Here is an 18,804-nt window from a genome sequence, read left to right on the forward strand (position 1 = left end):
TAGATGCTCTAATTAGAGTAGGTTTATTTTCTTTGAGTCTGTGGACATATTTGATTTTTGAGCACTAGATGGCACCCAAAATCCAGATTTGTCACAATTCCACTGTTGGTTTTTTGTTGTTTCACCACTAGAGGGTGCTTAAAACCTCATTTTGTCTTGTATCCTCAATAGGTACATAGTTCAAGGAAGTGCCTTACTTAGTAAGATAGCCTGCCCCCACAAGCCTTCCATTGGGTACAGAGGAGGCCTACATGCCTCAACTACAGTCACTGGCTTATGGTCAGTTTCTGGATGAGTCTGCCTTGTACTGGGCCACACCATGAAAGACTGACCATGGACTCTCATATAGTGATTTTTCTTATCCCAAGTCAACAGTTACTCTTTCTGTGTTGTGTGGGGTCAGAAGAGGAATGGAGTACTAATCCCATGGATACCCACATTGCAACCCTGAGTTACACTCAGTACCTACAATCTGCTGAGACCAGCATAGCACAAGAGCACCAAGATCTGCATTGCTTGTAAGCTGTCTCCTGCTTAGTTGGACTCCTGGCCCAGAACCTCGCAGCCAGCAGGTGATGCTGGCCAGGTGAGAAGTCTGGTTGACTGTGGAACTGGGACAGGCCTAGAGGTTCTGTCCAAAAGTATTGGCCTGGGAACAGGAATTGTTAGAATCTGCCCAGTGTTTATTTTACCATTGGCACTGTGTTCTAAGACAAAGTCCTGTGCTCACATTTGTGTCAAACCCCTCCTGTAAGATGAGTTCTGTTTTTCCCTTGTGTTCCCAGGGTTGGGGGAGGGGAGGTGGAGATAGTCCCAGGGTGATGCTCAGCTGAGTTTCAAGGGTGTACATACATCTTGGCCCCCCACTACATTTGGTGGTGATATATATTGAAACTCAGATACATCCTATAAAAGTAAAAATCTCTATCTGATACCAAGCAGGTCTGGGACTCCATATGCAAGGTCAGGCCTGGGAACAAGGGACTTTGACCTCTGCCATGGCAGTCTTTGTATTGTGCTCCTGCCCAGCTGTCCAGTAGATAGAGTCTTTTTAAAAAAAAAATTTTTTTTTTATTAATTAGTTTTGTATTCAGAAAATACAGTCAGTTTGGTACCATTATTAGGCTCATTCGTGACCTACCCCCTCCCCATTAGCCCCTCCTTGTTGAGGTATATGGGTCGTGCATTTTGGAGTTAGCCCACAGTTATGGGTAAGATAAATGTCTCTGCATATCATGACCCAACATGTGGCTCTGACATTCTTTCTGACCCCTCTTTTGCAAAATTTCCCTGAGCTATGTTGGGTTCATTTGTGGTCTGCTTTCGTGATGAGGTGTTGGGGGCCTCTGAGGCTCTGGCTCTCTGATTTGGTAGGAGTTGATTTTTCTCTGTGTTGGTCTCCTTCCCCCTTGTGCTGGTATACGGTTCATCAGGAAAATAGCACACTTGCTTGTTTCACCAGGTTTTCTTAGTTTCAGCTGGAGCCCTTTTGAGGTATGATGGGGTGGCTCTCTCCTTAGGATCTACATCTATCTGAAAAAGAGAAGCAGATTCTCCAATGGCAAGTAAGTTAACACCAGACAAATGAGATAACCCTTACTTTTATTTTTTTTTTATAGAGAATTTACTAGGTGTAGGCCCTCTTGTAGCCCATGATTGATGGTAGCTTGATATTGGAGAGTGGGCTTATGTTTGGATATGGTCCTGACTTGTTTCCCAGCTCCAGCTATGGGTCCCATATCACCAAGGGGATCAGTTAGCCAAATCAAGAGCAGTTGGTTCCCCACCATGGCTGTGTGCCACTGTTGGACCTGTGTGGGCATCACAACAGGTTATTTGCTGCTAAGTGGGTTAGACCATGAGTAGCTTGGTCAGATATTGGTCATTTTCCCCCAGTCGCCCATGTAACTCCTTCTGGCACTAGACACGATGAATGTCTGGGGACTGACTCTCTCCTGGCTTCCATCCATGCCATTCCATTTTACGTGTCAACTGCATATGGTGTCTTCAGCAATAGGGTCTTACCATCAAGTACTCTGACAGAAATCTGTCTTTTAGGAAACCTTGTAGGTCTCTCTGATCAAAAGCTCATTGTGGATGATAGCCCCATGCTGGTACTGGGAGTTACAGGTCAGTGCCTAATAAGAAAATGAGGAAAAAGATAACTAATAGACAAGAGTTAGAGAGATGAGAGAAGAGAGAGAGGGAGAGGGAGAAGTAAGGAGGGAATATGTAGAAGATGAAGGTTAGCCTTGATCCTACCCTCTCCAGTGTCTTGTAGTTCAGGTGTTCCCTGTAAGGGTCTGGTGAAGGGTCAGCCATTTTGTCTGCCTTTTAGGAAGTAGAATTTTATGGTACCATTGCCGTTTGGGTCTAGATTTGTGTTTCCCACCTGTTCAATGCCCTCCCCTCCCTCCCCATACATCCTAGTGTCTAGTCCATGAGATGCTTGCTGGATATGTAAGGTATCTTGGGTAGATTAAGGTTAGGTGCTGTAGACAAGTGAGACTATGTGGTGATTTTTTTTTTTTTTCCTGTGATTGGGTAAATTCACTGAGAATGATCTGTTCCAGGTTCAACCATTTTTCCTCAAATTTCATTGTTTCACTTTTTTCTTACTGCTCTATAGAATTCCATTGTGTAGATATATCACATCTTAGTTATCCATTCTTCAGTGATGGACATCTGAGTTGATTCCAGCTCTTAGCTATTACGAATTGAGCTGTTACAAATGTGGTTGAGCAAATCTCTCTGGCCTGTGGTTTGAAGGTTTTAGGGTAGATGCCCAGTAAGGGAATAACTGGGTCTGTTGGTATCTCTATAGTCAGCTTTTCCAGGAGTCTACATATTGCTTTGCAAAGTGGCTGTACACTCCCACCAACAGTGGATGAGTGTTCCAACTTCTCCACATCCTCGCCAGCATTTATTTTCATTTGATTTTTTTTGATGATTGCTATCCTGGGGTAAGGTGGAATCTTATAGTTGTTTTAATTTTAATTTCTCTGATGATTATGGATGATGAATATTTTCTTAAGTATGTGTTTTCCATTTGCATTTCTTCTTCTGTGAACTGCCTGTTCAGCTCTTTGCCCCATTTTGTGAGTGGGGTGTTTGACTTCTTACTGTTTAGATTTTTGAGTTCTTTGTAGATTCTAGAGATTAGGCCTTTCTCAGTTGGATAACCTGCAAATATTTTCTCCCATTCTGTGGGTAATCTATTGGCTTTGCTTATTGTATGCTAGTGTGTAAAGAAACTTTTCAGCTTCATGTGATCCCATTGGTTGCGTGACTGTTTAAGATCGTGAGCTACTGGAGTTTTGTTCAGGAAGTCTGTTTCCATTCCTATATCATGGGAAGTACTTCCTAAATTTTCTTCCAGTAGTACTCGAGTTTCTGGTCTGATGTTGAAGTCTTTGATCCATTTGTTTTTGAGTATAGTGCATGGTGAAATGTGTGGATCAAGTTTCAGTTTTCTGCATGTGGTTATCCAGTTTGTCCAGCACCATTTATTGAAGATACTGTCTTTTTTCCAGCCTATATTGTTTGGGCCTTTGTCGAATATCAAGAAGCTATTCCATTGGTCTATAATCCTGCTTTTATCTTAGTACCATGCTGTTTTTATTACTATGGCTTTGTAATACAGCTTTAGATCACCAGTAGGTAGAGTCTTGTTCCTCATTGCTGCTCAAGGTTTGTGGCCAAAAGTGTTCAGCTGCCTGGCTAAGGAAGATGTGAGCCTCAGTCTGCAAGTACTGGCCTGGGGACAGGTCAATGAGGCTCTACCTATCACAGGCTTTCCATATGGAAGGCTTGGTACTGGGTTTCCAGTTTGAGACCTGGGCTTAGCTCCTTCCCCAAGTGGGTGGCATCCACTCCATCCACACTGATTGGAACTAGAGAAGTTGTGACCCAAGCAGCTCTTTCCTTCCTGCCTTCTTCAGTGCATCCCATCCTTTCTTATGAAGCCCTTGGGAAGATAGGCTAGTATATGCCTACCTGTTCCAACCACTGCCTCTGTTGAGAAGACCACCATTTGAAGCCCATCTTCAGTCTTTATCTTGCTCCCAATTTCTATCATATTCAGTCTTTTTTTTTTTTTGTTTTTGTTTTTTTTGAGGTAAGGTCTCACTCTAGCCCAGGCTGACCTGGAATTCACTATGGAACCTCAGGGTGGCCTCAAACTCATGGCAAGCCTCCTACCTCTGCCTCCTGAGTGCTGGATTAAAGGTGTGTACCATCACGCCCAGCTTTCATATTCAGTCTTAACTACCACTCTGCAAGGTGGCTAGACATAATCTCCATTTTACCTAATTCCCATATGGAAACAGACTGTTACTTCCTAAAGTTTCTTTGCTCACACTTGAACCTATGTTTTTCCTAGCATGGAACTTAAACATTTGCTTTTTTCCATATTCTATATTACCTTCCTTCACTTATAAAAAGAAAGTTGTGCCATGGGATGAATATATTACACTATATATTGTATATATTAAATGTATATATTACACTGTGCTGCTCACTGTTAATAAGTACTTTAGGATGAGAACTGTATCTGAAGTATTGGGTATACATCAACATATGTTTAGGAATCTAAAGGGTTTTACCTCTAAAATTATACTTGATGGAATAAATATGAGAAGTATAGGAAGGGCAGGTGGGTGTAACACATTCAATAGTGTGCGTATTTCTGATTTTAAAACATGAGATAATCACAGTGCTTACCTTGAGCCCTATTTCTGCATAATTTTGATGAATTGATTTTTCTGAAATTTATTGGCTGAAAAGTAGAAATTTAACAATTCCACTGCTTTCCTTTGAAACTTTTTAATCCTTTATGTTTAGGTTATCTTCATTGTAATGAATATGATAGTCTGAGACTGAGATGGTTGAAAGAAACGTTAGAATCTTTCATTCCACATCCTTTGATAAATGTAATTAAAGTGTCTGGATTGGATGGCAGAGAAATGGGAGATGCCCAGCCTGAAAGGTTTGACAAGGTACTTTTATTACATTGTGACAAACTGATGGACTCCCAGTGATACCACTGTTATGTTGTTGTTATTTCCGTCAGCTCTCAGACAGTGCCGCTTCTCAGTACTTGGCAAGATTTTGATAAAGTGAACTTGAAAGCATTTTCATTTGATGGGCAACATGGTTCAGTGGAAGCAGTAACATTGGGTTAGGGGATTATAGAGTGTCTTCTATTTTCTGGTGCCTCAAAGGTACTCAGGAAATGATCAGATATTATTTGGTTCAGTACAAAAATGTACTTAATGCTTTAATTCAGTAGCATTTCATAGCAGCATATGAGAATTGAAGAAAAAGAGATCATTTTAGTAAGCTGAATTGAAATAGTCTTAACAATGAACACTGATTCTGATTAAACCCCTAGCAATGCAAAATGAATAAAGAAACAAGTAAAGTAAAAAAAAATAAGAGATGAGAATTCAGAAATATAGTAATATCTACATGTAATTATTATCTTGGGCTGGAGAGATGATTTAGTGGCTAAAGGCACTTGTTTCCAAGGCCTGCTCACTGGGTTTAGTTTCCCAGTTACCACATAAAGGTAGATTCAGAAAATGGCACATGCATTTGGAAGTTGTTTGCAACATCAAAAGGTCCTGCTGTGCCCATACATGTGTGTACGTGCACACACACACACAAATAAAATATTTAAAGAAATAAAATAGGGCTGGAGCGATAGCTCAGAGGTTAAGGCACTTACCTCTAAAGCCTAAGGATGCAGGTTTAATTCCTCAGTACCCACGTAAACCAGATGCACAAGGAAGCGTATGTGCCGGGAGTTCATTTGCAATAGCTAGAAGCCCTAGCACACCCATTCTCTGTCTATCTGCTTCATCCTTTCTATCTCTCTCAGATAAATAAAATAAAATATTAAAAAATAAAATAAAACGAGGAACTTTCTGAGGACATCACAGGCATCTAATACCATTAATACAGATGTGTACTCTTTGTCTGCCCATTTTCCTCCCTCCACCATAACAAGCAAACAACAAATTAAATCCAAATTATGAAATTGCATAGGAAAATTTTCAGGAAACTGTTAATGAAGAAATATGATATGTAAGAATTCAACATGTTGTATTTTGCAGCCCAAAAGCAGTGTTTGTATTTGCATACCGATTGCTTGCTGTGTGGTCTATCTATACATTGTGGCTGCGGTCCATTTGATCGCTTGTTCTTGTTCTCAGGTGTTAGTTGATGCTCCATGTTCCAATGACCGTAGCTGGTTGTTCTCTTCCGACTCTCACAAGGCTGCCTGGAGAATACATCAAAGGAAGAATTTGCCTGTTCTCCAGGTAGAACTCTTAAAGTGAGTACTACTCATACAAAGGTTATTTAGTAGCTGTAGCAGACAGCTTCAGGTTCACTAAGATGAACTTTCAGACCAGACACAGTTATAGAGGAAGGAATATTTATTGAAGCTTACAGATCCAGGGGAAGTTCCCCAATGGTAGAAGAAGCTGGCCTGTCTTCTCAGGCCCAAACAGAGAGAGAGAAGCACAAGCCTAAAAGCCAAAAAGCCACACAGCACACTTCAGGAACTCCTGCTAGGCACACTTTGCATATCTTTAGATTGAAACCTAAAACCCACCACCCCACCTTAAGATCCACACAGTGATACTGCCTCCAGCCAGGTGGCTGCAGATACAAACTACAAACAAACAACTGAATATGTTGGGGGACCATCTATTCTATATAAACCACCACAGTAGATGTGATATAGCATTTCAGGCTCCCAAATGAAAATCTTCCTCTGTAGCTACATTGATTAATTCTTCTAAACTTAAACACAGAGAGTTTCAGCCTCTTTCTTTTCATCTGTCATGCTACATGCCTTCTTAACTTCAGAGAACCAGTGTAGCATCACTGTCCCTGCCCTGCAGTGGTTGCATGTATTTTGTGCAGACTCATTCTTCATTTCCTGCAGTGGTCATGTGTGATCTGTGTAGAGTCGCGGTCCCTGTAGTGCAGTGCTTATGTGTGATTTTGTGCAGAGCCGCTGTCCCTGTCCTGCAGTAGTCATGTGTGGTTTTGTGCAGAGCCGCTGTCCCTGTCCTGCAGTGGTCATGTGTGTGATTTTGTGCAGAGTCGATGTCCCTGTCCTGCAGTGGTCATGTGTGTGATTTTGTGCAGAGCCGCTGTCCCTGTCCTGCAGTGGTCGTGTGTGATTTTGTGCAGAGTTGCTGTCCCTGTCCTGCAGTGGTCGTGTGTGTGGTTTTGTGCAGAGTTGCTGTCCCTGTCCTGCAGTGGTCGTGTGTGGTTTTGTGCAGAGTCACTGTCCCTGTCCTGCAGTGGTCGTGTGTGGTTTTGTGCAGAGTCGCTGTCCCTGTCCTGCAGTGGTCGTGTGTGTGGTTTTGTGCAGAGTCGCTGTCCCTGTCTGCAGTGGTCGTGTATGGTTTTGTGCAGAGTCACTGTCCCTGTCCTGCAGTGGTCGTGTGTGGTTTTGTGCAGAGTCGCTGTCCCTGTCTGCAGTGGTCGTGTGTGGTTTTGTGCAGAGTCACTGTCCCTGTCCTGCAGTGGTCGTGTGTGTGGTTTTGTGCAGAGTCGCTGTCCCTGTCCTGCAGTGGTTGTGTGTGGTTTTGTGCAGAGTCGCTGTCCCTGTCCTGCAGTGGTCGTGTGTGTGGTTTTGTGCAGAGTCTCTGTCCCTGTCCTGCAGTGGTCGTGTGTGATTTTGTGCAGAGCCGCTGTCCCTGTCCTGCAGTGGTCGTGTGTGTGGTTTTGTGCAGAGTCGCTGTCCCTGTCCTGCAGTGGTCGTGTGTGTGGTTTTGTGCAGAGTCACTGTCCCTGTCCTGCAGTGGTCGTGTGTGTGGTTTTGTGCAGAGTCACTGTCCCTGTCCTGCAGTGGTCGTGTGTGTGGTTTTGTGCAGAGTCACTGTCCCTGTCCTGCAGTGGTCGTGTGTGGTTTTGTGCAGAGTCGCTGTCCCTGTCTGCAGTGGTCGTGTGTGGTTTTGTGCAGAGTCACTGTCCCTGTCCTGCAGTGGTCGTGTGTGGTTTTGTGCAGAGTCGCTGTTCCTGTCCTGCAGTGGTCGTGTGTGGTTTTGTGCAGAGTCACTGTCCCTGTCCTGCAGTGGTCGTGTGTGGTTTTGTGCAGAGTTGCTGTCCCTGTCTGCAGTGGTCGTGTGTGTGGTTTTGTTCAGAGTCACTGTCCCTGTCCTGCAGTGGTCGTGTGTGGTTTTGTGCAGAGTCGCTGTTCCTGTCCTGCAGTGGTCGTGTGTGGTTTTGTGCAGAGTCACTGTCCCTGTCCTGCAGTGGTCGTGTGTGGTTTTGTGCAGAGTTGCTGTCCCTGTCTGCAGTGGTCGTGTGTGTGGTTTTGTTCAGAGTCACTGTCCTTGTCCTGCAGTGGTTGTGTGTGTGGTTTTGTGCAGAGTCACTGTCCCTGTCCTGCAGTGGTTGTGTGTGTGATTTTGTGCAGAGTCGCTGTCCCTGTCCTGCAGTGGTTGTGTGTGGTTTTGTGCAGAGTCTCTGTCCCTGTCCTGCAGTGGTCGTGTGTGGTTTTGTGAAGTCATTGTCACTCTTACTTTCCTGCCGTGGGCACTTGTTATTTTGTACAGCATTACTGTCACTGTCCTGCAGTGGGCACTTTCGATTGTGTACAGCATCCTGTCACTGTTCTGTGTGGGCTTGTGCCATTCTGTTTGCTGAGTGGGTCTGTCCCAATCCCAGAGCCTATGACTTACTTTATTTTCCATATTTAAAACAGTCCTCTTATAGGAATAGCTTTGGACCAAAATAAATATTTTTATAATTTTCTGGATGTTATTTCCTAAGGAAGGTATAACTAGTTGTTCACACTTACCTACTCTCTAAGAATTTTCCAGAAGTCATTACCAAGAGATATTTGATTTCCTTCAAATCACAGGCATTTGGGGACATGTTTGTTCTGCTTCTAAAGGAGATTTTGACTTGCACTCTTCCAAGCTAATTACTATTACTTTACTTTTTAAAATGTTTCAAAAAATTTTGTTTATTTACGTATTTATTTGAGAGAGACAGACAGAGAGAAAGAGGCAGAGAGGCTCAGTTCCCCAGGACCCATGTTAACCAGATGCACAAGGGGCACACGCATCTGGAATTCATTTGCAATGGCTGGAGGCCCTGGCGTGCCCATTCTCTAGCGCTCTCTCTCCCTCTCTCTCTCTCTCTCTGTGTCTGTCTCTTTGTCTCTCTGTCTGTTGCTGTCAATTAAATAAAAATAAAAAATAGATTTTAGAGAAAACTTTAGGGAAGGAAGGCAGTGCTATTGCTCAAGGAAGAAAGCAGGGCTTTCCAATAATGGAAAAGCCCCTTGATTTTCTTTTAAAGTATTTTTTTTTTACAGTACCTTGCTATATAACACAGGCTAGACTCTTCTCTTTTCTCCTATCTCAGCCTCCCAAGTACTGGCTTTATAAGTATGAGCCACCATGCTCAGCTAAATATATATTTTTATTATATAAATAATATCTGGAAACATGGACATTGCAAAAATAGTGCTAATACAGAGTCTCTTGTGCACATACTCAGGCAGGTATCAGCTTTTTAAAATGAAGTTGGAAGACTTAAACTTGTTTTATACTCTTAATTTTTTTTCTATATCAACCATATCAACAACTATACACATAGAAGGTATATAAAAAAATGCACAAATATATTAAAGTATTTTATTTATTTGTTTACTTATTTGAGAGAAAGAGGCAGACACAGAGAATGGGTGCCACAGAACTTCATGCCCTTACAAATGAACTCCAGTTTAAGGAGTGTAGCTCTGACCCTGTTATTACCTGCACCTCCTTATGGTGGCTCTTCATTACCAGCAATAGTTTTGATCCTTAGTATAAAACATCTAAGACCCCACTCGTCCTTACTTAACTAACCTCGGTGTTAGGCCTATTATACTGTGTTACAATTGAGCACCTCCTCAGGTACTCCATGTGTCTAGGTTCTGAGGCCAGTGCATTTCCTGTTGATTTTATTTTAGTGTTCTGTTTCTCCTTTTATCAGATAAACTCTGATGTTTTTTCAGGAATTGGCTTTGACATCTCTGATTTGAAGTGTTAATTGACTCTAGGTCTAGGATTTATATACCTGTGATATCTTTACCTTCATTTACAAAAGGTGTGTGTGTGTGTGTGTGTGTGTGTGTGTGTGTGTTTACTTTCTCTGATAGACATCTGCCTATACTCGTGTTGTCAAAAAGACAGTATAAGCACCTTGGAGAATGAATTATTTCATTAATTTTATTATCAGTATATAATTTGGTGCCTCGAATATAGCATGAGCACAGTAAAAAAAATGCTTAAAAACAATAAATTATAAGGGCTGAGAATTTACTATATTTACTAGCTATAATTAAATTTATGGCAAGTTCATGCAATCAAAATAATAATGTAATTATTATTATGCTACCAGGTAATCAGAGGAAAATGTAAAGCAATTTGCAGTTATTTTGATTACTATTGCTTTTACGTAGTGATAGCATGCTTTTGGTTTTAGTTTACTTTTTCTCCTTTTGATGAATTTTTCTTAGGATACTATAGGATTTCTGTCATCAGTACAAAGATAGCACATATACACAGACTTCTTAGCACCTATTAACTAAAACCATTCCCTAGTAACTACTCCGCTTCCCTGTCTTTTTAGCAACCTCTTTAGCATGTCTTTAGCACTTCATTACTTGAGTAGTAAATTGACAGGGCACAAAACTAACTCCAGTCTTAATGGGTGTCAGTTTCATTTCAACATATGTGACTGGGAAAGGCCGCCCCAGCCATCCTCCGTTCTTTTCCTTGAGCGGCCTCTTTATATGCCTGCCTTACTCTTGTTGACTGGGCTGTATGGGAAGCTTAGAGAGACATGGAGCAGCTGTAGTGAGTATGTTCACTATGCGGTAATGTTGTACAAAAGGGAGGGAGTTGGACACACAGCTATACGCACGGAAAAATGGCCTGATTTCCTGACATCTAGAAATCTTGAGGTTATAAAGATAAAGGGAAAAAGTGATAATACCAGGGAACTATTCTTTCATCTCCTACCCTTGATTTCAAAAAGATCCCAGTTACTCTGCTCATCAGAGATGCTTCTGCTGTATGACTACTTCATTTACAAGCAAGTTTCTCTTGCCTCTGTTCAATTTTGCTCACAAAAGTTAATCATACTGTATAAGAGATGAGTGGATTTAAGTGCAAAGATACAATAAAGTAAATTGATATGTAAGGGTTTGAGTCAAATTATAAAGGAATGAAAGATCCTTGCTTGAATTTGCAAAGAACATTTGAAAGAAGTAAATATTAGCTATTTTCATACTGCAGCAGTTGATGGTCACAATGACAAGTGTCATCAAGAGGCAAATAGATGAGCTATAGATGGTGCTACAGGATTGTAATGTGTTGCTTACAACACTGAGTCAGGAGGATTTCCAGTTCCAGGCCAATCTTGGGTTGCATTACAAGAAAAAATTTTTTTTCAGAATAGGGTATCAGACCTGTTATGGGATTCTGGGAGGCAGGGAGCTTCTTTCCCTGGCCTGATCCCAACTTTTTGATCCTCGTTTGTTCCAACAAAGAATTGAGGAAATGGATTCTGGAAAGGTTAAATTATAAGGTTTATTTGAAAAATTTGAACGGTGAAGGGGATTTACAGGGAAATTGAAAAAGGGCCAGAGCTTAAAGAACACAGGCTCTCTCCTTCACATTACACACACAGGGAGGTAGGCATAGGGAGCCAATGCAGGAAGTGGACCATGGGAGTGGAGGAGCAACCTGAGGGTGGGTGTGATTTCCAGGAAAATCAAAAAAAGGGAGCCAGAGCTTAAAAAGAAAGCTAAGAGGTAGCAAGAGAGTAGCAAAATGAGAAAGAAAAAAATACCTTCTCCCCTTATTCCTGGGCCATAGAGAGCTCTGGCTGCTGGGACCCTGAGGCTCAGGCCAAGAGAAATGGACAGCTAAGAAAGCCTTGCCCACCTGATAAGCCCCTCTTATAGCTCATTGGGGTTGGCTTTAACATCAGGCTTAGGTGGATGTGAGAGAGATCTGACTGGTCTGACTTAAGTGGCTGACCCAAGAAGAGGTCAGCATACCTAACAGAGGGTACTGTGGCTGAGGGATGAGACTGATTTCCATTTCTGCTGAAGCAGACCATGTGACATCTCTTGGTTTTCTCTTGGGGCCCTACCCTAGCTGACTACATATTTAGAAAAGAACTACCTTGCTCCTACATCTCCCTCAGATCCAGGGCCTTGTACTTGCGAGGCCAGTGCTTTACCATTGACATCCATCCCCTGCCTAAGAACAATATTTTTAAATGATGTCATACTTTTCAGTTGAATTATTTTATCAAAACATAGATTGGTGTCTGTATTTAGGTGTTAACAGACAACTTTAAAGGTACCCTATATCCGTGTGGTTATATATTCATGTACCTTACCAGAAATTATTTGTAGTCATATTAACTATGTAATATTCATAGGGCTCAGTAAGTTTTGAAAGATAGTATTATACAGCCGGATATTAATTATTATACAAGCTCTTATGAATGTGAGCTATATAAGGGGAAGTGATATTTTTGGTAGATTTTTATGTTAATTTTGTTTTAAAGAACTGTTAGTAGATGTGTAATTGTTTTGCCTTTCTTATGCTGAAGACTGAGTCTAGGGCCTTGCACCTGCTAGGCAAACACTCCACAACTGAACTTGGCTTGATCTATAATGATCTTTAAAAAAATCTTTTAAAAGTTAATTTATGTATAAAGTATATGCAATCATTATATAATAACTTTTCTTGCTGCTTCAGCATGAAGAGCCAAATGCATCAAAAGTGCCATGATGACAGAATCCAGGGAAGCATTTGAGCTCATTGTACTGTTAATGGGAACTCTGATATATCTGCATGGAAATAGAAAAATTAGAATCTCTATTGAATTTATAAAATACAAAGAAACAAATTACATAGAATTTTCACATAACAATTCCCTAAGTTATTTCCAAATATAAGAGTGAAGAGTAAGGATTAATAATTGCATATGGCTCATTTTGTATGGATAGAGTGTTACTTAAAAGTGTAGCTATGTCATCACTTATCAAAGTGATTTCTGAGCCAGTCATTTTTGGTGTGCACTATGTATAAACATATTACATAAGAAAGTTATTTTGCTCCATTTGCATTTAAATGTATTAAGAAAAACAGAGTGGAAAAATATGCTAAAAATGATATACATGGGGTCTGTTTAGAAGATGGTTATATTTGTGCAAGAGAAGCTTACATGATTTTTGGATGAGAAAGTACTTACTGAAGAGTATGATTTATAACAAAAATATAGGTATCTTATTGCAGTAATGTATCATGTCATCCATTTCCTAGAAGAAAATCAATCACATATAAAGTACTGACCCCTCCTGGTTTTCTTTTCTCTCTATTTGACAAGTAAAATGCAATTTGGGGACTCATTGAAAAAGGAAGGTAGATTATTGGGTAATGCTTTACAATTTTGTATAAATCACCCAGATAACAAGTCTTAAAAAGCGAAATCCTGGCAGCAAGAATTGTGTTTTAAAAGAGGAAATAAAAAATCTCTAGCATTTTTTCCTTGGTGATGTTGAGCCAAGATTAGGGATTCCTAGTGACTTGGGAGTACTGCTCTTCACATGTATCAGTGTAGTGACCAAAAAAGTTCCTCTGTTTATATTGGAAGAAAAATTCTTGGATATATTATTACATCAGAGTGGGAGGCTTTCTCCATTATTTCAGCTCTGAAAAGTACTTCCTTCTAAAAGTTCAAATCAGTCAGCTTTGCATATTTTATTCACGTACTTACTCATACACGTTTAGAATCCAGAAGACAAAAGCAAAGTGCCGTTACTAGTATTACCAGTAATACTTATTATTTCCTCCTCCACCTGTTCTTGCTTCTCCTTTTCTGTTTTCTTCCTTTTGTTTTTCATTAAATTAGGGACAGGAATTGGAGGTTCTGAGATTAGTCATTTCTAATTTGGACAAATTATACTTTTTTTTTTTTTTTTAGTTTTTCTTTCTTTCTTCTTTTGGTAGTACACATTAAACCCAGGGCCTCATGATAATGGGCACATGCTATGCCATTAAGCTTGTAGCAGTCCTTATATTCTTCTTTTTAGTGCTAGTTCTCAAAACATTCTATGTTAAGTGAGCCAACAGAGAAATTAAAAGCTAGTTTGTAGCTATGGCATTTTTGTGTATAAATAAATATTTATTGTATTTTCACATATAAAAATGTCTCAAGCATATAGGTCAGCAGTTTGAAGTGATATTCTAGCATCATAGTTTGTCAGGATTTACTAAGTATCTACTTTGAGATTTTAGTTAAATACCATAGAGACAAAAATATGTAATGTGGGCTGGAGAGATGGCTTAGTGGTTAAGGCACTTGCCTGCAATGCCAAAAGACTCAGGTTCAATTCCCCAGGACCCACATAAGTGAGATGCACAAGATGGCATATGCATCTGGAGTTTATTTGCAGCAGCTGGAGGCCCTAACACACCATATTCTCTCTCTCTCTCTCTCCCCCTCAACTAAATAAGTAAAAATAATATAAAAAATATGTAATGACAATCCTATCTCGAAAAACAAACAAAACAACATATGGAATGAATGCAATGTGTTTTCCAGGTCTTAGGGCAAATATAAAATGTGCCAAACACTATAGGGAATAGTTAGGTGTAGAGAAGGCAAAGAAAGAAATGCCTCTTAATCCACCCCCACATAACTTTGGGACTCAGCTAATACAGCCAGTTGTTAGAGAAAAAAAATTCCTGCCTCTTACTGAGAGGCAAATCCAATGGAATGGCACATACCTGTATTCCCAGCACCAGAGAGACTGAGGCAGGAGGACCATAAATTGGAGGTCAGCCTGGGCTATGTTGTGAAACCTTGTATCAAAAGCGCTTAAACAACAAAGTCCAGAAAAAGAACTGATGGCCTATTGGACCCAAGCTTCTAATAAGTCCAAGAGATAAAAAGGGCTTGCAATACTCATGAGTAGTGATTCTGTTTAATTTGGCCCTATCCACTAGTAAAAATAATAACAGTGGGTGCCATTCACTTAACCCATTAGCTGCTTCTCACTTCCATTTTTTGCAAAGGCTCAAGAAGGTTGAGAGATTTTGGAGTTTACCTCAGCAAAATGCCTCTCTTCTTTCTTGTAGGTGAGGGAATCACCTCTTTAATGAAAATGCGAGGCATGGATTATGAAGGTTCTTTCCTAAGTTTTTTTCAGTGCTTACTGAGTAACTTTTGAGCACCAAGCCCAGTGGTAAACAGGGTAAATTCTAATCTTGGTTGAACTAGCTTCAGTCTCTCATCTCTAATTCTGGAGTCATTAACCTTTCCCTAATACCTATTAAATGGACAGATTGAGGATTTTAACTTAGAAATACATACCAAACCTTTCTATAGTTATTGACATTAATTGCAAATGTCTTCTTCCATATTGTGTCTTGATGGCTTGCCCATTTAATCCGACTTGTAATTTTTGATTTTTCATGTTGGCTTATTTTACATTTGACAAAGGATATTATTTTATATCACTCATCATGTTTATAATTTCCTTTGTAATTGGTACATGGTCCAGCATAGTCTCCTATGTTATTTTCTAAAAACTTTATTTGTTGCATTTGCACATTTAAGTATATAATCCACCTATAGTTAATTTTTGCTTAAGAAGGGAGGCTCCTCTTCCCTTCCCTCCCCACCCTTCCCCTCCCCTCCCCTCTCCTCTCCTCCCCTCCCCTCATTGTGTCCCAAAAGTTATAGTATCTCGTGTTTTTGTTCTCATTCCATTCTAGAAATTTTACAATTTCATTTTTGATTGCTTCCATGACCCAGTCATTATTTTATAGTGTGTTGTTCAGTCTCCAGGAATTGATGTAATTTCTATTGTTTCTCTTATTGTTGATTTCTAGCTGTAATGCATTGTGGTCCAATATGATGCAGGAAATTATGTCAATATCCTGAATTTCTGAAGGCATGTTTTATGGCACAATATATGATCTATTTTGGATTAAGTTCCAGGAGCTGCTGAGAAGCATGTGTATTCCGTAAAACTAGAGTGGAATGTTCTGTAGATGACTGTTAGTTTGATCTGTGATGTTAGTAAGATCTATTATTTCCCTTTTGATTTTCTGCTTGGGTGATCTGTCTATTGATGATAATGGGATATTGAAGTCCCCTAGTATGATGGTATTGGTATTTATAAACTGTGATGCACTGTGTTTGGCATGTATAGATTTATAATTGCAATGTCTTCTTATTCCCTTGTCTTTCAGATCAGTGGCTGTGTCCTCCACGTGATTGACTTTGTTAGTGAGGGCTTCTAAAGAGGCTTTTACAAGCTCTTCTTGATTTTTGTTGTCTGTTGCATTTTTCTGTATTGTGTCCATTTATTGAGTTCTAATTTTAGATTGTGGTTTGATTTTCTTGATGCTTATTGGAGTTCATTCTTGGATTTAATTATGTCTTCATTAAGCTTAATCTACTGGTTATTGAGATCCTTTATTTGCTGATTCATTTTCAATTCGTTTATGTCTCTTTTGAGGTTAAGCCTAGTGACAAAAGCTGTTTGCTGTAACAGAGTTTTCCATTGCATTTATTTATGCAATTTTTTTCTTTAAATTTTTTTTTTCCTTTTCTTTTTATCACAGACATTACAGCAACAGGAAGCTAACTCCCTCCCCACACATTCTCCCATGCAAAGACTAAATGCAAAAACTAAGCAGGCCTAGCCCTGCTTAGTTTCCAAGATCAGACCAAATAGGATGCATTCAGGGTGGTATGGTCTTGGACAATTGGTTTTTGATGAGTTGCATCCATTTCAGCAATTCACTTCATCAGGGTCACATAGCTTATTGTACTTTCATTTGGGGATATGTTTACATTGGAGACTCCCACTGTGGTACTGGGCAACCTTGGTGAAGATCTCTCAGTTTGTTGACTTTTGTTTGCAGTTTTTTGCATTGGGTTCTACCCATCTTGGGGTAAAAGTCTTATTTTATTAAGGGGGAAGCAAGTATTTGCCCTTGTAGTCTCTTCAGTGAGTGTTTTGTTTTGTGTTTGAACTGGCTTGGAGTGAGATGACATTGTATCCATAGATGCACAGGTTATGGAGGTTGCAAGTGCTCCAGTAGCTCTGGGCAGGCGGCTGATAGCTGTGGTTGCAGAATTGATGGTCTGAAGTCTCTTCTGCCTGATCACAGCTGTGCCTTCTTTCCTGTGGGGCTAAGGTTCAGTAGCACTTTCCCTTGCTCACCTACTGTACCCAGCTGAGCAGGTTGTGGAGGTCTCACTAGTTCCCCCTGGTGAGTGGTTGCCAAATACTGCTGTGCTCTCCATCTGGGCCAGAAGTGATGCCCCAAGAAGTCTGTAGGATGTGGGGAGTGTGGTGTGGGGGTCAGTAGACTCCATGAACCAGGCTGGACCCAGGTCCATGGAGTCGGATAGTGTTGGAGCATTGGTATGTGCAGGTGGCCAAGACCAGAAAGACACTGTGTATACTGGCTCAGTGGATTGGTTCCCTATCTGAGTGCAGGAGGTATGGGAAAAGTTGTTGGAACTTCCCATGTGGCATTCCAAACACCTGTAATCAGTACTTCCTCACCCACCATGGGCCAGGCCCCAAAGAAGCTGGTAATCCTTCTGTGGTCTGAGTTCACAGATCCCAATCAAGCTGGCACCTCACTCAGTCTGAAGGCTCAGGCCCCAGGCAAGCCAGCCCTTCTACCAGTCCAAGCCCTCTCCTAGTCTGAGGCCCAGGCCCCAAACACACCCGCACCTCACCTGGCCCCTAGCTTCCGTCTTTTCTTCCTTTCCTTTCTTTTGGCTTTTCTACTTTCCCTCCTTCCCTCCCTCCCTCCTTCCCTTCCTTCCTTCTTCCTTCTCTCCTTCCTTCTTCCCTCCCTCCTTCCCTTGCTCTCTGTTTCTTTTATTCATTTTTTAAACTTTTTTTGACAATTTCCATATATATAAATAATATAACATGTTTGTAATCCTCTCCCACCTCTCTCCCTCGCTGTTTGCTGAATCCCCTCTCCATTGAATCCCATCTCTTTTGTATTTTGTTTTAAATTTGCTTTTTAAAGTTTATTTTTTATTTATTTATTTGAGATCAACAGACAGAGAAAGAGGCAGAGAGAGAGAGAGAATGGGTGCGCCAGTGCTTCCAGCCACTGCAGACGAATTCCAGGTATGTGCGCCCCCTTGTGCATCTGGCTAACATGGGTCCTGGGGAATCGAGCCTTGAACCGGGGTCCTTAGGCTTCACAGGCAAGTGCTTAACCGCTAAGCCATCTCTCTAGCCCGTGTTTTAAATTTTTTTTTTAAAATTTATTTATTTATTTATTTATTTGAGAGTGGCAGACACAGAGAGAAAGACAGATAGAGGGAGAGAGAGAGAATGGGCGCGCCAGGGCTTCCAGCCTCTGCAAACGAACTCCAGACGCGTGCGCCCCCTTGTGCATCTGGCTAACGTGGGACCTGGGGAACCGAGCCTCGAACCGGGGTCCTTAGGCTTCACAGGCAAGCGCTTAACCGCTAAGCCATCTCTCCAGCCCCCGTGTTTTAAATTTTTATTTATTTATTTGAAACTGACCGAGAGGGAGAAAGAGACTGAAAGAGAGAGAGAGTGGGGGGGAGGGAGAATGGGCACACCAGGACCTCCAGCAGCTGCAAACAAATTCCAGACACTTGTGCCCCCTTGTACATCTGACTAACGTGGGTCCTGGAGAATCGAGCCTTGAACCCAGGTCCTTAGGCTTTACAGGCAAGCACTTAACCACT

The 18,804-nt window shown here is 41.0% G+C and overlaps 1 protein-coding gene across 2 annotated transcripts in view; it reads left to right on the forward strand.

Moving 5' to 3' along the window:
• Nsun3 (NOP2/Sun RNA methyltransferase 3) overlaps window positions 1-18,804 on the forward strand; it is a 63,545-nt gene that overhangs the window by 19,262 nt on the left and 25,479 nt on the right. For both annotated transcript variants that reach the window (XM_004663267.3, XM_045146689.1), the window contains 2 exons: window positions 4,843-4,997; window positions 6,216-6,337. In XM_004663267.3, coding sequence (XP_004663324.3) covers window positions 4,843-4,997; window positions 6,216-6,337 — 277 coding nt within the window. The remainder of the gene's footprint in view (window positions 1-4,842; window positions 4,998-6,215; window positions 6,338-18,804) is intronic.

Source organism: Jaculus jaculus, chromosome 4 (assembly GCF_020740685.1).
Source record: "Jaculus jaculus isolate mJacJac1 chromosome 4, mJacJac1.mat.Y.cur, whole genome shotgun sequence".
Classification (NCBI taxonomy): Eukaryota; Metazoa; Chordata; class Mammalia; order Rodentia; family Dipodidae; genus Jaculus; species Jaculus jaculus.